Here is a 15,790-nt window from a genome sequence, read left to right on the forward strand (position 1 = left end):
CCACCTAAGCTGTCGTTTAAACTGTTGGATGAAATCGAGTGAAACAAGCTACATCAAGGTTTCTGGACCTCAACTATGATCAACTGAAGATGAGTATTGATCTGATTGATTTATTAGCTGTGGCAACCTCATTTTAACCCTGATAATCTTATAAGCCCACTCCTTTTTTTCAGATCGACTGAAGATGAGTATTGATCTGAATGGGACAGTTAAGTTGTTGATAAATATTCAGAAATGTTGTAACATTTTCTAGAACAATTACACAACTAGCATGTCAAGATAGTTGCTTGCTCAGTGCTGCATAAGTGAAGAAAACAAAATTGATGTGTGGCCTCATAAATAAAAATAAATAAATGTTCACAATCCATGAACAAACATGGATAATTTCAGTTGATAATAAAATAAGAGAACACCATTTGGTGATGCAAGAAATGGTAATGAAAATGTAAAAAGGTATTTTGATGGCTCATAATTTCACCGGCAATATTGCTCCGCTCTTTACGAAGCTCATTGACAAGAAATGATCTATGCGGTGAATCAGAAATAGTTGAGATCTAAAGATTTTGTTGCCATTGTTGCATGGTTTTCAGAAAGCTAAGGCAAAATGAAACAACTGTAGCTCCAATCAAAAATTTAAATCTTAGCCCAAGACTGATTCCAAAAATAGGTTGGACTCGTACTACACTTGTGCTCCGATGGCATATCACCCAGTGTTGCCTGTATCAATGAAAATAAAAATAATAATAATAATAATAATTTCGATTCTGTCTGGCACCTACCTATATGATGCTTGGTCAGACCTTCCAACAGTCACCTCAAATACTGCTTCATCCAAAGTGCAATAACATTATTTTAAATGAAAAAAAAACATGACAAATTCATAATCTGTAGTACCAAAATTTTATCCTATTTTATCTACCAAGGGCGACTTCCTCTAATGACCTAGCCAAATCACATCCTCTCTAACATTTTCATCAGCCTAACGTTATCTTATCTAATTTGCGATGGCACTCCTGGTTTAACAAACATACATGACCTAATCAGTGCGTTAGCAAACCACCACACAGTTTGATTCTTTTGATCCTCAACAAGGAGATACACCTCCAACTTATAGTTATGTTCTTAGCCTTCTTATTCTTTTACTTGTAAGACCAAGCGCCATATACTACATAAGATAATCTTTTAAATGTTACCAAGTATCAAGTCAAGGAAATTGCTTCTCAATCATGCAATGACAGGAGTCTCATGCATGTTTCATTAAATGTTACCGAAGATATCCAATTTCCCACGACCTAAGGCCTGGTTTTAGATTCCTCTGGATTTCTTCCTATATTTTCTACAAACATTCGGTATTACTATGACCAAGTTTCAAGACTTGTAAGTTCTGTTTGCATCACAAGATCCCAACACAAATTAGCATCTAGTCAGCTAACAAAAGAAGAAAAAAAAATAAAAGGGTGAACAACAAATAATCATGTTCTTAAAATCGAGTAATAATGTTTTGTGCTAGGCAACAAGTGTGCACGAAAGAAAACAATCCGTCATAATATTAAACATAGAAAAGATCCACAAAAGACCTCAGTTCAATACTAACAATAAAGACAAAAGTACAAACCCTGCTAGCACAGATGCCATAAATAAACACAGGGAGACTTTTTATATCACTTTGATAGCGGATAAAAAGGAAAACCCATCAGTAATCATCGCGTGATGTAAACAATATGTCTCATAATTGAAAACCCTGATTTCAATGTATGAGATTCTTCCCTTTCTGTTGCGTTTCTGCTTTCGTCTTAGGGTTTCTTGTTTCTTCATGGCACTAAAACCCTAACAAATTTGGCATCAAGAAACAAGAAACCCCAGACTGTTAGCAGAAACAAAACAATAGGCAGAGGATCACATACTTTGCAAGCCGACACCCTACCAAGAGTTGGCGGGGTTCGTTACCTCGGAGAAAATCTTAAGGTTCCAGTGCCAAGAAGAAGAAGAAGAAAGAAAACCCACGAAAGCTGAAACAAGACAATAGGAGAGGGAACTGACCCCGAGCTCCCGCGCGGATCGGAAATAAGATAAAGAATCGCGCGATGATCCGCGCCGACAGCCGCATCGCTCGCGAGCTTGCATCAAGAAAGCAAAGGAAACCAATCGGCCAACAAGACAATAGGAGGAACTGACCCCGAGCTCCTCCCCGACGAAATCGAAATCGACGGTCATGGACATGCTAGCGCGGACAGGGAAGAACTTAAAGAACCGCGGGATGTTCCGCGCCGACAGCCGCTTCGCTCGCGTGCTACCATCAAGAAAGAAAAATTCACCAATCGACCAACAAGACAATATGAGAAGGAACTGACCCCGAGCTCCTTCCCAACGAAATCGAAATCGACGGTCATGGACTTGCTGGCGCGGACCGGGAAGAACTTAAAGAACGACGGGATGATCCGCGCCGACAGCCGCTTCGATCGCGTGCTTCCATCAAGAAAGAAAAAAGAAACCAATCGGCTAACAGAAAACCATCGAAATCGAAACCCTAGATACCGAAAGAGGACCGGGAAAGAAAGGAAGGGAGAGATGGTTAGAGAAAGAAGAGGAGGTAAAGATCTGGGACTTGTCCTTGGCGTGGCGGAGGCGCTCCCCGAGATCGTAGAGCTTCTGGACCTCCGGGGAGTCGTCGGCGCTAGCGGGAAACATGGTGCCGGAGACGAAAGGAGTTAGCGGAAGCCCTTTCTTTGGAATAGCGTGAGGCGGTGGAATAAGCCAATTCAATTTTGAATTGAGGCGCACAGCGTAGCATTCGGGCGCCCATATTTATAGGGGCACAAAGGTGTATTTAAGTCTTTCCATAGACGTGAGGACGTGGAGTGACTAATGGGGCCCATTTCTGTAGCTAACCGGGCTGTAACGGTCCGATTCGTCCCAAGGACGCGGTTGGGTCTTGCTCACCTCATCGGCCCAAATGGCCATTGCTGGGCCGGCGCTTCCTACAAGCATGTTTGAACCGGATCGAAATGCGATAATTGGATTTGATGAACTGTTAGTTCTTTCTTCTTGTAAATTAAAATACCTTTGTATAATGTTTGCCAATTAATATTAATTATTGTTTATTTTTCCATGCAAAAATTGAGAGATTCAACTGTTTGGGGTTAGAATAATTGCATCAAAATCGGATTATGATTAAGAAATCATGATATTATGACTTCTTTAATAATCATGATTTGGTTCTAATTGGAACAGTTTGTAAATTACTTCAATCTGCCATCTTGACCATACTTGTTGTGGTCATACTGTAATGATCATAGTTATAGTAAAGATCGGGTTGGATTTAGATTGAGTCGATGTTGTTGTATATGGGACCTCAAACAATTCAAGTGGAAACCAATGATGTTATTAAGATCTCGATTACTTTCCATCTCCATAAAGCAATCTGTCTACCTAAACCCACCAATGTTGCTTCACCCCAAGTTTCTTTGGCTCACTCTACCAAATGGTGGCACCTCGATGGCCATGCAATCATGGTCACTTGGTGGGTAATTAGTTAAGTGAAGGGGCGTCGTCTTCCACACCAAAACCAAACAGCACTCACGCTGAGGATGATTGGAGGTGATTCCAAGCTGCTCTTGCACTCAAAGCAAGCAAAAGAACACTAGACATGATGCAGGGCATCATTGCTGAAAACCTCTTGAAGCATGAGATCAGTGCACAGAGATGGTGGTGGGGCTGCTCCCGTTCCATTATACAAGCCTTTGATCTCTCACCTCCGGTCCTTGGTTCGTCCTTCATCCCTATTCAAAATTCAAACGCTTAGCAGCAGAATTCCCACCTTCATCGCTCTTCTTCTCTTTCAGCGGCAGCAGGGACAGGAGGAACGAGAGGATGAGCACGGCGAGGTTCATCAAGTGCGTGACGGTCGGCGACGGCGCGGTGGGGAAGACCTGCATGCTCATCTCCTACACCAGCAATATGTTTCCGACGGTAACATCCGAAAGCTTAGCTTTTAGCCGAAGAGTTCGCCCGGTGATCAGGTAGAGCTCAGCTGTGTTTCTCTTGTTTTGATCGACTGCAACAGGATTACGTCCCGACTGTGTTCGACAACTTCAGTGCCAATGTGATAGTTGATGGAAGCACAGTGAACCTCGGGCTTTGGGACACAGCAGGTGAGGTTAATTGCCCCTGTTTACGAGGGACGCACTTCTTCTACTATAGCAGGTTTTGCCAAGTGTTGGTTTCCAAAGCACAAATCTAGAAGATGACAGCAACTTCTCAGTCGATCTGTAGTTTAAGAGAAGAACAAAATGAGATGTAAGCTGATGCTTAGAGCATTGGGATTTCAGGGCAAGAGGACTACAACAGACTCAGACCTCTCAGCTACAGAGGAGCCGATGTGTTTCTTCTAGCATTCTCTCTCATCAGTAAGGCCAGCTACGAGAACGTGTACAAGAAGGTGTATGAATGAATGCCTTCGCCATGTTGTTTTCTCTGAGCTCACAATGCATCGGTTTTGTCTTCCATTTGTATCTCATCGTGCTGTTTTCTTTCTTCTTGGCAGTGGATTCCTGAGCTGAGACATTACGCTCCTAATGTGCCCATCGTCCTCGTCGGAACTAAACTTGGTAAGCAATCGGCACAGTTTCTTAAACCTCTTTACTCTTTGAAACATGCTAGTCAATGAATTATGTGATCTTAATCTTCAAAAAAAGGAGTAAATTGGATTCCTTGAGGTGCAGATTTACGAGAAGACAGGCAATTTATTATCGATCATCCTGGGACAACACCTATCACAATAGCACAGGCAAGTTTTCCTGCTTCGGATGACTCTGCCAAGCAGTTCTTATCAGTCCAACACTAAATGTGGCATACTGTTTCTTCTGAAACAGGGAGAAGAGCTAAAGAAAATGATAGGTGCGGCCGTCTACATAGAATGCAGTTCCAAGACTCAACAGGTAGTGCGAGGTTTAAGAACATCGCATGAAGGTGTAGTGTTGGAGTTATCTGATGACTACTGTATCGATCATTGACTTCTCGTCTTCGTTTTCTTTAGAATGTGAAGGCGGTGTTTGATGCAGCAATAAAGGTAGTTATTTACCCACCAAAGCCAAAGAAAAAGAGCCGAAAGCAGAGGACTTGTCTCATTCTATGAGTGCGGTGACTCTCAAGGATAGTGCAACTCTTTCGTCCTTCTTCCTCTGTTTCTTGGTTCTATTCCGATGGAGTGATGTAATATCTTGTTCGTGAGAATGTCTTTGTCCTGTTGATTCTTTCACCGCATGCAAGAATTGGTCTTTCCCAAAGCTATGAAAGTGATGTGTTGCAATCAGCAATTCGTGTCGAGATTTTTGGGAAATATACGAAAAGAGCCACTTGTAGTGAAAACAAAATCGACTCATAAATCATAAAAATGAGAGTACAAATGCATGCAGGAAATTACTCACGATAGCAAACCAGACAACTCATTCGATGCTCTCCTTAGAGAAGACTCCCCATGCACGCCAACCCGACCCACAGAAGCAGAACCCTTTCTGTGATCCTTCCCTCAGGGCTAGCTGCAGAGGGCGCTGCCTCAGCGCTGGCCGAAGGCCCGTCCGCTGCCGGAGAGCCCTTGTTGGGCTTCTCTGGAGCCACCGCGGGAGGCGGCGACGACGCAGGAGGCTTCGCCCCGAAGAGCTCGGGGGCCAGCAGGACTTTGTCCACCGAGTACACCGCCAGTGGGAAGTCCAGATGGAGGTTGTTGTTGACGGGCGTCTCGTTGACCCCCGTCGACACGTTCACCTGGTTGCTGCTGCTGGTGATGTTGACGGTGTAGACGCCGTTGCTCCCGGAGGCCTGCGTGTTCACCGGGTTGCTCGTGGTCTCGAAGGTGGACAAGGTGTAGTACCTGGGCAGGACGTGGTACAGGACCAGCGACACCTGCTCCTGGGTCGTCAGGCTGTTGAGCGTGCCGGGCTTCAGGTTGTTGAAGGCATTGTCGGTGGGGGCGAAGATGGTGAGGCCATTGAAGGAGTTGTTCAGCTGGCTCTCTATCTGCTCGCCGACCTGTGTTTCTTTGAGCAGGCGAAGGAAGGTGCCGTACTGCCCGCCCTTCTCGAGAATGCCGGTGAGGTTGAGCGGCGCTGGCTTAGGACCAGGAGCCACCGCGCCCGTGGCTTGGCCGCAGAGGCCGGAGGTGGTAAGGAGGAGGAGAAATGTGGGGAGGCCGACGAAGATGGGAGAGGAGGCCATCGGGTGGTGGCGATGCCTAGCCGCTGCTATGGAGGATAACGATGGACACAGAGGAAGTGCACAAGGGGGAGCTTTTGATGGAGAGTGAGGGAGAGGGAACACGGTGGCATGAGCTGGCCGCTGAAGTTGGCGAGTGAGGCTGAAGCCTATCATGAGGAGGCTGTCCTTTGTCCATTCATGCATTTCATGCCTTGGCCCCTAGAATTCCCATTTCAGATCAGGAGGGCCAGAGCAGAGCATGATCCAGAGAAGGTGACTGCCCAACCACCGATTGCTGTATTCGCCTCTCTCTGATCAAAGATAAGACTAGAATGATCGGTTCTCACTAAAACTTCCTCTTTGGCTTGCTTGCTTGGGACTGTCACTTCACAGTGAGTGATCTTGCAGTTCTGTCAAAGATTAGGTAGAACATCCCCCCGTCAATGACTGCCCGTCTTCTGCACGTCACATGGCGCCGGAAGAAGGCACTGATAGGCTCATGGACTCGATTAAGATCCGGGAAAAGACAACTCACCAGCTTGGCGCAAACACGAGCTTCCTTCTCGCTGTAAAGGTGCCAATTCTTCCAGCTCGACATCCCACTTCGTTTGGCAGTATTGGGTTGGATCATTGCGTCGAGAGCTGAGACAGTCTGGACTCTGTCGTCAATCTTTCTCTTAGCAGGAAGAAGATAAGGACTTGTATCAACTCAATTGATTATTCGTGTCAGAACCAAAACTGATGAAACTAAACGGAAATATTACATTAAAAATTGACATCTTTGGTGCTTTGAATTCTTACATCTTAGCATATATTATGTTCATCGATCAGTCTATCCTCTCCCTCGATTGGAAAATCTTGGATGTTGACCTGAATTACAGTAAATACAGTGGTCAAGGCCTGCATCTTACATTAATTGATCGGCCTTCTCCATAGCCCAAAGGAGAGCTCGCCATCATTAGACATGTTGTTAGCACCATGCTGAATGATCTCTTCCACCACTCTTTGGACTTCCAGCAGCTCTATCCTCCCTGAAGGGTACTTGAACTCTGGCTTTCTTGGCGTGTGACTGCAGGATGATGAAGCTTCGTCTTTATCGGAGGCAAGCGACCTCCGTTCTGCAACGTTCTTCCTTGCTCTCCTCTTCCAGTCTCTCAGGCTCTCGATAACCTCATCAGTGAAGATGGTTTCCTTCATCGAGGAACCCATCTGACGAGAAACGATTCAGATGATGAACAGATGGAAGTGATAGGAAGGTTAATTCGGAGCTTCTGTACCTGAGTGACCAACGCATACAGTGGAAGCGTAACATAAGCGCACAGGAGCTGCACCAGAATGCCTACCCCAAAGCTCAAGACGACGTCCGCCACCTCTCTATGGAAGCATGACCGGAGCCCAAAGTTGTACTGCAGCATCAGCATGCCCATCATCAGCTCGAAATATAGAAGAGTCGAGTAACACTGATCATGGCCTACCCACCCATGTCCACGCGAAGAATGCCAGCTGAAAGGAGTTCTGCGATGCACAAAGGTAATCGTATCAAAATCCTATATCCTTTCACGTATTTCAAGATGACTTCAGCTTTAAACAGGACGATGAGCTCGCCTGGACTAAGATGAACTGCATGAGGTGCAGCAGCAATCGAGGTCGACCAAACCAGAAGAAGCTGTTGTCAGGTTCAACACATATTGTCCCTGGAACAACGATTGCCTGATTACTGCTCTTTAAGCACATTGTTGTTATGATGACTTCTAGCTTCGTTCCTATAACCAGAAGAATCTGCAGGCACAGAAACATTTCATCTTCTCTTAGTTATCATCACTTCTAACTCTCTGAGCACACGGAAAGCATAGTCATACCACTAAAGGAATGAAGGGAAGCCAGTAATGGCTATAAAATCCTGTTTGTCCAAACAACAAAAGAAGAAGAAACTAGGTGATCAGAGAAAGCAGAGTAGTGTGGAACTCTGATCTAATTAACCGATGATGATGCTTTACCATAGGCATTGAAGAATATGAAGAACACGGCAAACATCCATATCCAGAAGCTGCAGCCAATTGAAAGTGGTGTAAAAGATCGGATTCAACAAGCATAGAGAGTATGGTTTCAGACGAAGACCTGATACTAACAACCACTGCAAAGTCTCTGTCCACTGATCTCCGGAGGAACTTTCGGAACTCGAACTTGCAATCCTGAGAAAAATGAACCTGTTCATCAAACCAAACTCACGTTAAATAGTTGGATTCGTCTTCCCCATAAGCACCAATGGCTCGAGCATAATCTTGTCTTACAGCAATGAAACCGCGACGAAGCGAAAAATAATCGGTTTTCGAGACTGAATCAGTGAACTGTCGAAGAAAGCAGACCTACAAACAAGAAAGCAAGTGATCAGCATATGGAATTACACGAGGCTGAGGCACGGCAATAGGAATCGAACTTACCATCCACAGAAATAAATGGTGATTACTCCAAGACTTCAGATGCCGTTCTCCGAATGATGTCTGCCGTGCAAGCTTTAACCTACGAGGATCTGCATGAGAAAGAACACTGAGTACAAGGAAAGGCTTCACCTTGGAGATCATTGCTTCTTGGTTGTATCCGGTTAAGGTTCATATGTCATGTTCAAGTGTGGCATTCAAACATTACCCATATGTCTTTCATCATGTATATACATTATATATAATCAGTCAAAATGCTGAGGTCAGAGTGCTCAAAAAGTCCTGCAATCGGGAAAGTGAACGCTGAAGATGTAGTGAAACATCGATGATCTTTGTGAAATTACCATTCGATAACTGATGTTCCAGAGTAGTGGTTTCTTCTTCCCATGTCTTCCACCTCTTCATCTGAAGGATACAAGAGAATCCTGATGAGACAGACACTAATTCGAGCAATCGTTTTGCTTCTTCTGTTCTTAACAATGAACTATGAATGAAGAATACCTTGGCCTCGCCAAGAGCCAAGGTTACAAGGGAAGAAAGGATATGGAACATAGCCAGCACGATGATCAAGATCTGTAGTTGCTGAGTCCCTTGTGAGGAGAGCAGAGATATCTTGCCCTGCATGTCGAATAAGCAAGTGTCCATTCCCTTGTACGTGCATAGGCAGTGAAACATTGATCGCTCTATTGAGCCACACGTACCTTATTTTGGCAGGATTGCTCCTCGGTGAATCTGCCTGGCGGTGCAGCATCCTTGCATGGAAGAAAGGAGTCTCCCAAGCCTGCGGGGATGCAGATCTTTGAGATGGGCTGCTTAGCGACAGTCAGCAGCAAGGACATGAACCCCAGATTCCTGAGTTCTAATCACAACGACAGCCCAGGAAGAAATCCTCTTAGAGAAAATAATGGCAGCCAGCTGAAGACAACACACTCCACTCGCATTCTTCGCTAACCTGCTTTGACATGGCCGAGAGCCCGGTTAAGGGTCTTCCTCTTTCTCCTCTCCAGCAGCTGCCGATGAAGGCACCGACGCACGATCAGATCGGCATGAAAGCTAACAAAGAGAAGAAGCGGCAAGATTGCATTATGGATGAGCGAGAGATGCCTGACCAGAGTTAACCGGTGAAGGGCGTGCTCTATGAGAAGAGCTACACAGATCAAAACGGCGGAAACACCAGCGACAGCCCAGCTAGGAGTGGACTCGAGAGACGCTTCCGAGTTCGACATCTCGATGTGGTGGTGGCACACTAAGCTGTGGATGTTATCGGGATGCGCCTACATATTTAAAGACCTCCACTTGGGTTCATGTGCTCTTCTTCTTCTTTCTCGATCGGTTGTCAAACAGATCTGCTGCTCGTGAGCTAAAAACGTAGGCGGCCTTATCGCCCGGAAGCTATGTCGGAGTGTTGCTTGTGGAGGTCGATCTCTCGTTGTCCAGTTGACTTGGTAGGGAACAGACAGGAAGACTGAGCCTCACGTAGAATCCTCCAAGAAACCATCGTTTCAAGAGTGGTTAAAATTACACGATTTATTGCATGCATATAAACGAAAACAAAGACGGAAAAAAAGGTCAACATATAGAGAGAGAGAAATCGAAGAAGATTCAAACAAGGCTTTCTGTGACCGGAAGAACACCACAGGATTGATCAAAAGTCAAATGAGAAACTAGAGCATGTGTTTATCATGCCTGCCTTATCTAATCCAATCCAATCCTACTCATTACTGTCATTTGATCTCGATCTTCAACACCTCAGTCTGTATTTTTGTCATAGCATGAAATCGTAGGATGATGGCTGAGATTTGAACTCTCTCTCTCTCTCTCTCTCTCTCTCTCTCTCTCTCTCTCTCTCCCTATCCTTTTCAAGTCGTCAGACGAGAAGGGTATGGCTCCTGGAAACTTCTCCCGGCACACAACATCATTAAAGAAGCTCGGAGGTCGACAAACAAGTTGGTGACCAAATCAAATATAGAAGGTCTCGGTGCATTGAATGGTTACGGGATCTTAGAGATTTTAATGGTGACAACGTGAATGCTGACAAAGGTATCGCTAGCCGTACTCGATCTGTACCTCCACGCATCTCCATAGCTTTCGAACCTGAATCCCAGTGGGGATTTAAAGCGATCTATGAAGGTCAACCAGCACAAGTAACACCTGCCGTGGCGAGGCAGAGATCGTGTCGTCGTCAACGATGTACTCTTTATCTTATTACGCTCAAAAGAGGTGGCTATATGAGTCGAAAACACAATTGAAGTCATCAGTTAGATTCTCTCGTTGCTCGAGACACTATGCGACAAGTAGAACATCCACTCAGCGGCATTCCATCTTGGATTGCTAGATATCAAAAGATGCAGTCGTTGGTGGTGTATTTGTAGCACCCAATCAATTCATTTTGCTGGCTTAATTGATCAGGTTAAGACAGAGCTGGGTCATCCTCAACCTGATCCAAGCAAGAAACTGGAGCCGTGTATGGACTCGGGTCGGAATCATTTGGATCATCTGACGCATCGGGTTTCTGCTTCGTCTCCTTCCAACTCCTTTGCTTTGAGGGAATGTTCCATGGCAAAATGATGGGGGCCGAGAAACAGAGGAAAAGGAATGGCGATCGCCTTTACCGTACAAAGGCTTTCAGGGGAGAAAAAGCTGCTACAGATGGTGGTCTCTCACCAGTAATGGCGGATAGTGGAGGAAGGGAAAGAGAGGAAATGGTTTCCATGCTCATTCCCTCGTCTCTTTTTAGAGTGGCAGGCAGAAAGAAGACCTCCGGCCCTACGACGGGGTCATTGTGGCCAAGCCTTGACAGACTTCTTCCTGCTGGCTGTGGGAAGGTGATGTACATCAATATCAGCACCCACTCGCAGAGCTGTTTCCTTCTTGAAAGCTCATCTCCATTTGGCCATGAGAAACCAATCACCACCTATCCAAAGCTGTTTCCCTTTCATTTCAATACCTTCTCTTCAAGCTTTAGCCAGACAGAAAAGATGCATTTCTGGCTCAGCATCTGAGTTGTGGAAAGACAACCAAAGAAATGCGTCACATTTCATAGAGCACCAATGGTTATGAAGCCTATTTTCTTGCTGAGTTCAGCACCAACACAAGAAAGAACAATCTCTTTTCCATTATAGCTTGACTCAAATTGCAGCAGATCTCCAATATGTACTACAAAGAGACTAAAAAAGAACACTTGGAGGTAAGCAACACACAAATTGATGACAACAGTTGATGCTATTATATGGTTGCCGGCAGCGCGAACATTCACAAAACTTCAAAAAATGACAAGCATTCAAATGTGCTCATACAGTCTATTACTATCAAACTATGTTATATTTTTGCAGTATTAAATATGATGTTTTGATCCCATGAACTTATCATAATCTTCCCAAGTCTTTACCAAACAAAATAACTAGCATCTTCGGTGTGCACATTATTATTGCTACAAAACATGAAACCCACAAACATATAAGAAATTGATTCAAGTGCATTGTCCAACACAGAGTTGGATCTTTGCTTTAAAGAGACCCAACAAGACACCACCGGTTAGTTCCGAAGTCGTATCGCTCAAACAAAAATTAGAATTTTAATGCTTAGGGCAAGGCATATAACATATAAGTGTTTTGTTAGATTGCTGAACATGCGCTGTAAAATGCTCTTTCTACCTTGTCCACCACGTCATTAACGACATCATAAGATCCAAGATCCCTCGGTAAAATAGCAAATGTAAACAGGCCTTCACATTCAGTACATAAAAAATTCATTTAAATAACAAACCGTGATTGCTATTGCTATTGTACAAGCTAACAGAACAGTAATAACACAAAGAAAATTATCAATATTGCACACAAGAGTTACAGTATTCTTACCTTGTCTAAGGTCCGGTCAAAATCATTTAATTTGGATGGTATCAGCTCAGAATCCGATTCCGGTGGCCCCAATTGGCCGATGTCTATCCTTCCAAAAGCAAGCATCGGGTGCCATCTTTGCCGACGACCTCATTGGCTCCGATTTGCACCGTGTTAGCACGAACGGCCCATATGCTGGAGCCGGTGCCGGTGATGGCAGCACACCAGCATTACCTCTCAGCTTCTTATCCTTGTCCGACACAGTGGGCAACACTGGTGGTGAAGGCAACGACGAAGGCTGTGGTGCCTCCTGGATAGGAGAGACTGTTTCCTTATTATCACTGCTCCTATCATCAGTGATCTCCATGCTTGCTTCACCTTTAGTTACTTCATCCGCTCTGGTGCCGACTTTGCCAGCGCCGGTGGTGGTAGCTGTGGCGCCAGCAGCGACTGGTTTCGAAGGGTGACAAGGCCGATAGTTGGGGTGGTGGAGACGCCACTGGAGGAAGTCAGTGCTACAGACCCAAGTTTCTTTGGAGACCTCCATGGACAACTTGGGCTCATACATCATAAGTAGAAGGCAGTCGGGCAGCTCCGTGCCCTTCTCCTCCTCCTCTCCTTTCTCCCCAGCTTCGCGTTCTACTCCGCATTGCTTTCTGCCTCTTTTATCTCCCCCCTCGTTACCTTCTTTTTCCTTGGTATGCGAGTATTGGACTTCCATGTTGCCATTCGGACCCTTCTTCTCCGGGAAGCATTCTTTTTTGGTCTTCTTTGCTTCATCCGTTACTTCCTCTTCTAGTCTCAGACCATCCTTCTCAATGGAGAAGCTCCACCTCCCCTTCGCTTCAATGGAGAAGCTAGCTCTCCTCACTTCCTTCTCACCGCCAAAGCTTGGTCTTCCCAAGCTCGGTCTTCCCACCTCCCGCTCTGTGGAGAAGCTATGTCGCCGCTTGTCCCTCTCCCTCAACGCAGAGCTGTGCCTTCTTGATCCCTCCTTCGATTTGGAAGCAAGCCTGCTTGATCTCCTCTCCTCTTTATCTGCTGTGGACGAGCAGCTGCTGGTTCTCCTTCCTTTATCCTCTTCCTTCTCTGCTTCTCTATCCTTCGGAGGAGTATCATTCGTCATCTCTTTTTCTTCTGGCTTTTCTTTTAACCGAGAATACTCAACTTCAGCTGCTTCTACTTCTTGCTCTTTTTGATCCCTTTCCGAGTTACCGATCGCTTCGACAGGCTCAGCTGCAGTCCCCGTTATGAGATCCTCGTCCTTATTTTGCCTTTCATCGACTGGATTCGGCTTCACCTCCTCTTCTTGTGCCTCTGTTCCATCAGAAGCTTTCATCAGTTCTTCACTCAAAATCACTCCTTGATGGCTTTCTTCTACTCCCTCCTCTTCACGATATGGTTCCGCAGTTTGAGCAGTTTCATCATCCCTCTCTTCTCCCCTCACTTCCTCATTACGCTCCCCATGTTGATCTCTATTGTCATCGTCACCATCTTCCTCCTCTTCTGCGTCCTCCTCTTCCACGCGCACCTGCATGGCCGGCGAATCCCAGAATCGGCTCGCCAATGCCGCCATCCTGACCGGATCAGATCTGCACCTCATCAGCAGCAGAGCATTCCTGGGAGGAATGCAAATGCTGACCCTCGCTTCCTCTTCCTCTTCCTCTTCCTCTTCCTCTTCCTTCTCCTCCCTTTTCTCCACCACCATTACCACCTCTTCGGTCTTCTCCGTCTCGATCCCGAACTCCAAATCCTCTCTCCTCAACCTCTCTTTGATTACCATTCCCATCTCTCTGTCCCTTCCATCCTCGACTGCCACACCCACGATTTCTCGTCCGTTTCCCTCCTCGGTGTCCGGAACTGCCATCAACCACCTCGCGAACACTGCTCCGCACGAGTTCGACCTCCTTTCGCCGCACCCTCCCTCCCTTCCTTCGGCCGATCTCGAGGAAGACGAGGAGGAACAGAGGGATCTTCCGCCACAGGGGAAGAAGCAATTAAACTCCGACCCGAATGCCCTCAGCGCCTCGCAAATGCTGACCGGGAGGTGATACACCCACCTCTGGTTCCTGCTCGGTAAGCACTCCCCCGCTCCGCCCATGTCCTCCGTCCTCCGGAAGCTCGCCTCCCTCCCGCTTCCCCTCATAGATCGCGAGCGCATCACCGACGCCTTGCCTTTGGCGGCAGCGGCAGCAGCAGCCGCGGCCGCGGCGGCCGCCGCCGCCGCCTTCTTTTTCTTGCTCTTGACGCGCACCTGGCCGATGCAGGTCACCTTGGGGGAGGACGGCTCCGCAGCCTCAAAGGCGACGCCTTTCCGCCTCCCGGCTACCACCGTGGGGAACATTGGGGACTGGGCGCCCTTGACGCTGCCGCTGTTCCGGAGGCGTCGGCTGAGGGAGGACGACAGGAAGGGCGCCGCCGCCGGGTCGCGGCCGCGCCCGGGGCTGAGTAGGGACTTGGAGGACGGCGCGCGCATGGCTGCTGCCGCGGCGGACGATGACGAAGAAGACGGCGCAGCGGCAGCGGCAGAAGGGCGGGAACCAAAGCAGAAGAATAGATCGCCACCACGGCTCCGGCGGTGGGAATAGGGTCTGTCGGCTCCGCCTACGGAAGCCTTCTTCTTCCGCCTCATCTATGTATCTAGTCCTTCATACCACACACCATTAAAGAAGGGAAGCGGAGAGAGGAGGAGCCGCTTTCTTCTTGGGACTTGAGAGTGGAGAGCTAAAGAAAGATAAACATTAAACAAGTATATATAATAATTCTAGGGTTTCCTTCTGCTACCGAGAGCAGACGGGGGGGTTGACAGCGAGGAAGGCGGCTTCAGACGCAGTACTCGAAATGGGAGAAGCAGCAGCAGCAGCAGTAGCGACGGGGTCACAGGCACTAGTGGTACCTTATATCTCTATCATACTAACCTCCATTATTCACTTATATTGCAAGAATGGCATCACCAGCGGCTCCGTAGGCTTTTTGTTTTGGGAGGATGTTTGTCCTCCGGAATGGCTGGTCAAACCATGCGAGTTTAGCATGGGTGATATGGTTCAACGGTAGCCATGCGTTACCAGCGACGGTCTAGCATGGCCGTCGGATACCCATGCTAAACAGCCTTGGCCCAGCGTCATCAAGTGAGCGTTGAACGTTGAATTGACATTGAAGACAGCACCAGCATGGGATCAAAATGTGCACTCAATGATCACCTTTCATTGACTGTAGGTATTGACTCGCCAAAGAAGGAGAAAGACCCGAGCGATGGTACTACCGTTTACCAAGAGCACGGATTGCCAACCCAGCGGGCAGATATGCTTGTGGAGATGGAAACTT

The 15,790-nt window shown here is 46.8% G+C and overlaps 3 protein-coding genes and 1 pseudogene across 4 annotated transcripts; 1 reads left to right on the forward strand and 3 right to left on the reverse strand.

The window, feature by feature from the left end:
* The first annotated feature begins 3,782 nt into the window (after positions 1-3,782).
* Positions 3,783-5,171, forward strand: LOC135676257 (rac-like GTP-binding protein RAC2; annotated as a pseudogene).
* On the reverse strand, positions 4,852-6,549 carry LOC135676256 (fasciclin-like arabinogalactan protein 6). The gene is made up of 2 exons (XM_065187217.1): positions 5,427-6,549; positions 4,852-5,286 (listed from the first exon to the last, which is right to left on the reverse strand). The coding sequence occupies exon 1, from the start codon at positions 6,394-6,396 to the stop codon at positions 5,461-5,463; it is 936 nt and encodes a 311-aa protein (XP_065043289.1). The 5' UTR covers positions 6,397-6,549; the 3' UTR covers positions 4,852-5,286; positions 5,427-5,460.
* Positions 6,550-6,803: 254 nt separating this feature from the next.
* On the reverse strand, positions 6,804-10,495 carry LOC135676255 (MLO-like protein 12). 2 transcript variants are annotated; one of them, XR_010514214.1, is made up of 15 exons: positions 9,740-10,495; positions 9,583-9,640; positions 9,332-9,489; positions 9,132-9,248; positions 8,975-9,035; positions 8,634-8,722; positions 8,484-8,558; positions 8,311-8,399; positions 8,190-8,239; positions 8,052-8,092; positions 7,798-7,971; positions 7,672-7,707; positions 7,470-7,598; positions 6,994-7,401; positions 6,804-6,866 (listed from the first exon to the last, which is right to left on the reverse strand). XR_010514214.1 is itself a non-coding variant. In XM_065187216.1 (14 exons), exons 1-14 carry the CDS (start codon positions 9,854-9,856, stop codon positions 7,105-7,107), a joined length of 1,491 nt encoding a protein of 496 aa, XP_065043288.1. In that variant the 5' UTR covers positions 9,857-10,494; the 3' UTR covers positions 6,908-7,104. The 2 variants fall into 2 exon arrangements, 1 of the variants encoding a protein (XP_065043288.1); XM_065187216.1 differs by lacking the exon at positions 6,804-6,866 and having other exon boundaries at positions 6,908-7,401; positions 9,740-10,494.
* Positions 10,496-10,828: 333 nt separating this feature from the next.
* LOC103987753 (uncharacterized) lies at positions 10,829-15,335 on the reverse strand. Its single transcript, XM_009406142.3, has 2 exons — positions 12,488-15,335; positions 10,829-11,628 (listed from the first exon to the last, which is right to left on the reverse strand). Exon 1 carries the CDS (start codon positions 15,096-15,098, stop codon positions 12,534-12,536), a length of 2,565 nt encoding a protein of 854 aa, XP_009404417.2. The 5' UTR covers positions 15,099-15,335; the 3' UTR covers positions 10,829-11,628; positions 12,488-12,533.
* Positions 15,336-15,790: the final 455 nt, after the last annotated feature.

This window comes from Musa acuminata, chromosome BXJ1-6 (assembly GCF_036884655.1).
Source record: "Musa acuminata AAA Group cultivar baxijiao chromosome BXJ1-6, Cavendish_Baxijiao_AAA, whole genome shotgun sequence".
Taxonomy (NCBI): Eukaryota; Viridiplantae; Streptophyta; class Magnoliopsida; order Zingiberales; family Musaceae; genus Musa; species Musa acuminata.

Bases quoted from the DNA above. Each gene is read 5' to 3' on its own strand.
- LOC135676255 (XM_065187216.1), bottom strand. From the start codon at position 9,856: ATGTCGAACTCGGAAGCGTCTCTCGAGTCCACTCCTAGCTGGGCTGTC. The intron at 9,641-9,739 runs GTCAGGCATCTC...CTTCATCGGCAG, and splicing joins CCCTTCACCGGTTAACTCTG to CTGCTGGAGAGGAGAAAGAG. The intron at 7,402-7,469 runs GTACAGAAGCTC...GTTTCTCGTCAG, and splicing joins TGTATGCGTTGGTCACTCAG to ATGGGTTCCTCGATGAAGGA.
- LOC135676256 (XM_065187217.1), bottom strand. From the start codon at position 6,396: ATGCATGAATGGACAAAGGACAGCCTCCTCATGATAGGCTTCAGCCTC.
- LOC103987753 (XM_009406142.3), bottom strand. From the start codon at position 15,098: ATGAGGCGGAAGAAGAAGGCTTCCGTAGGCGGAGCCGACAGACCCTAT.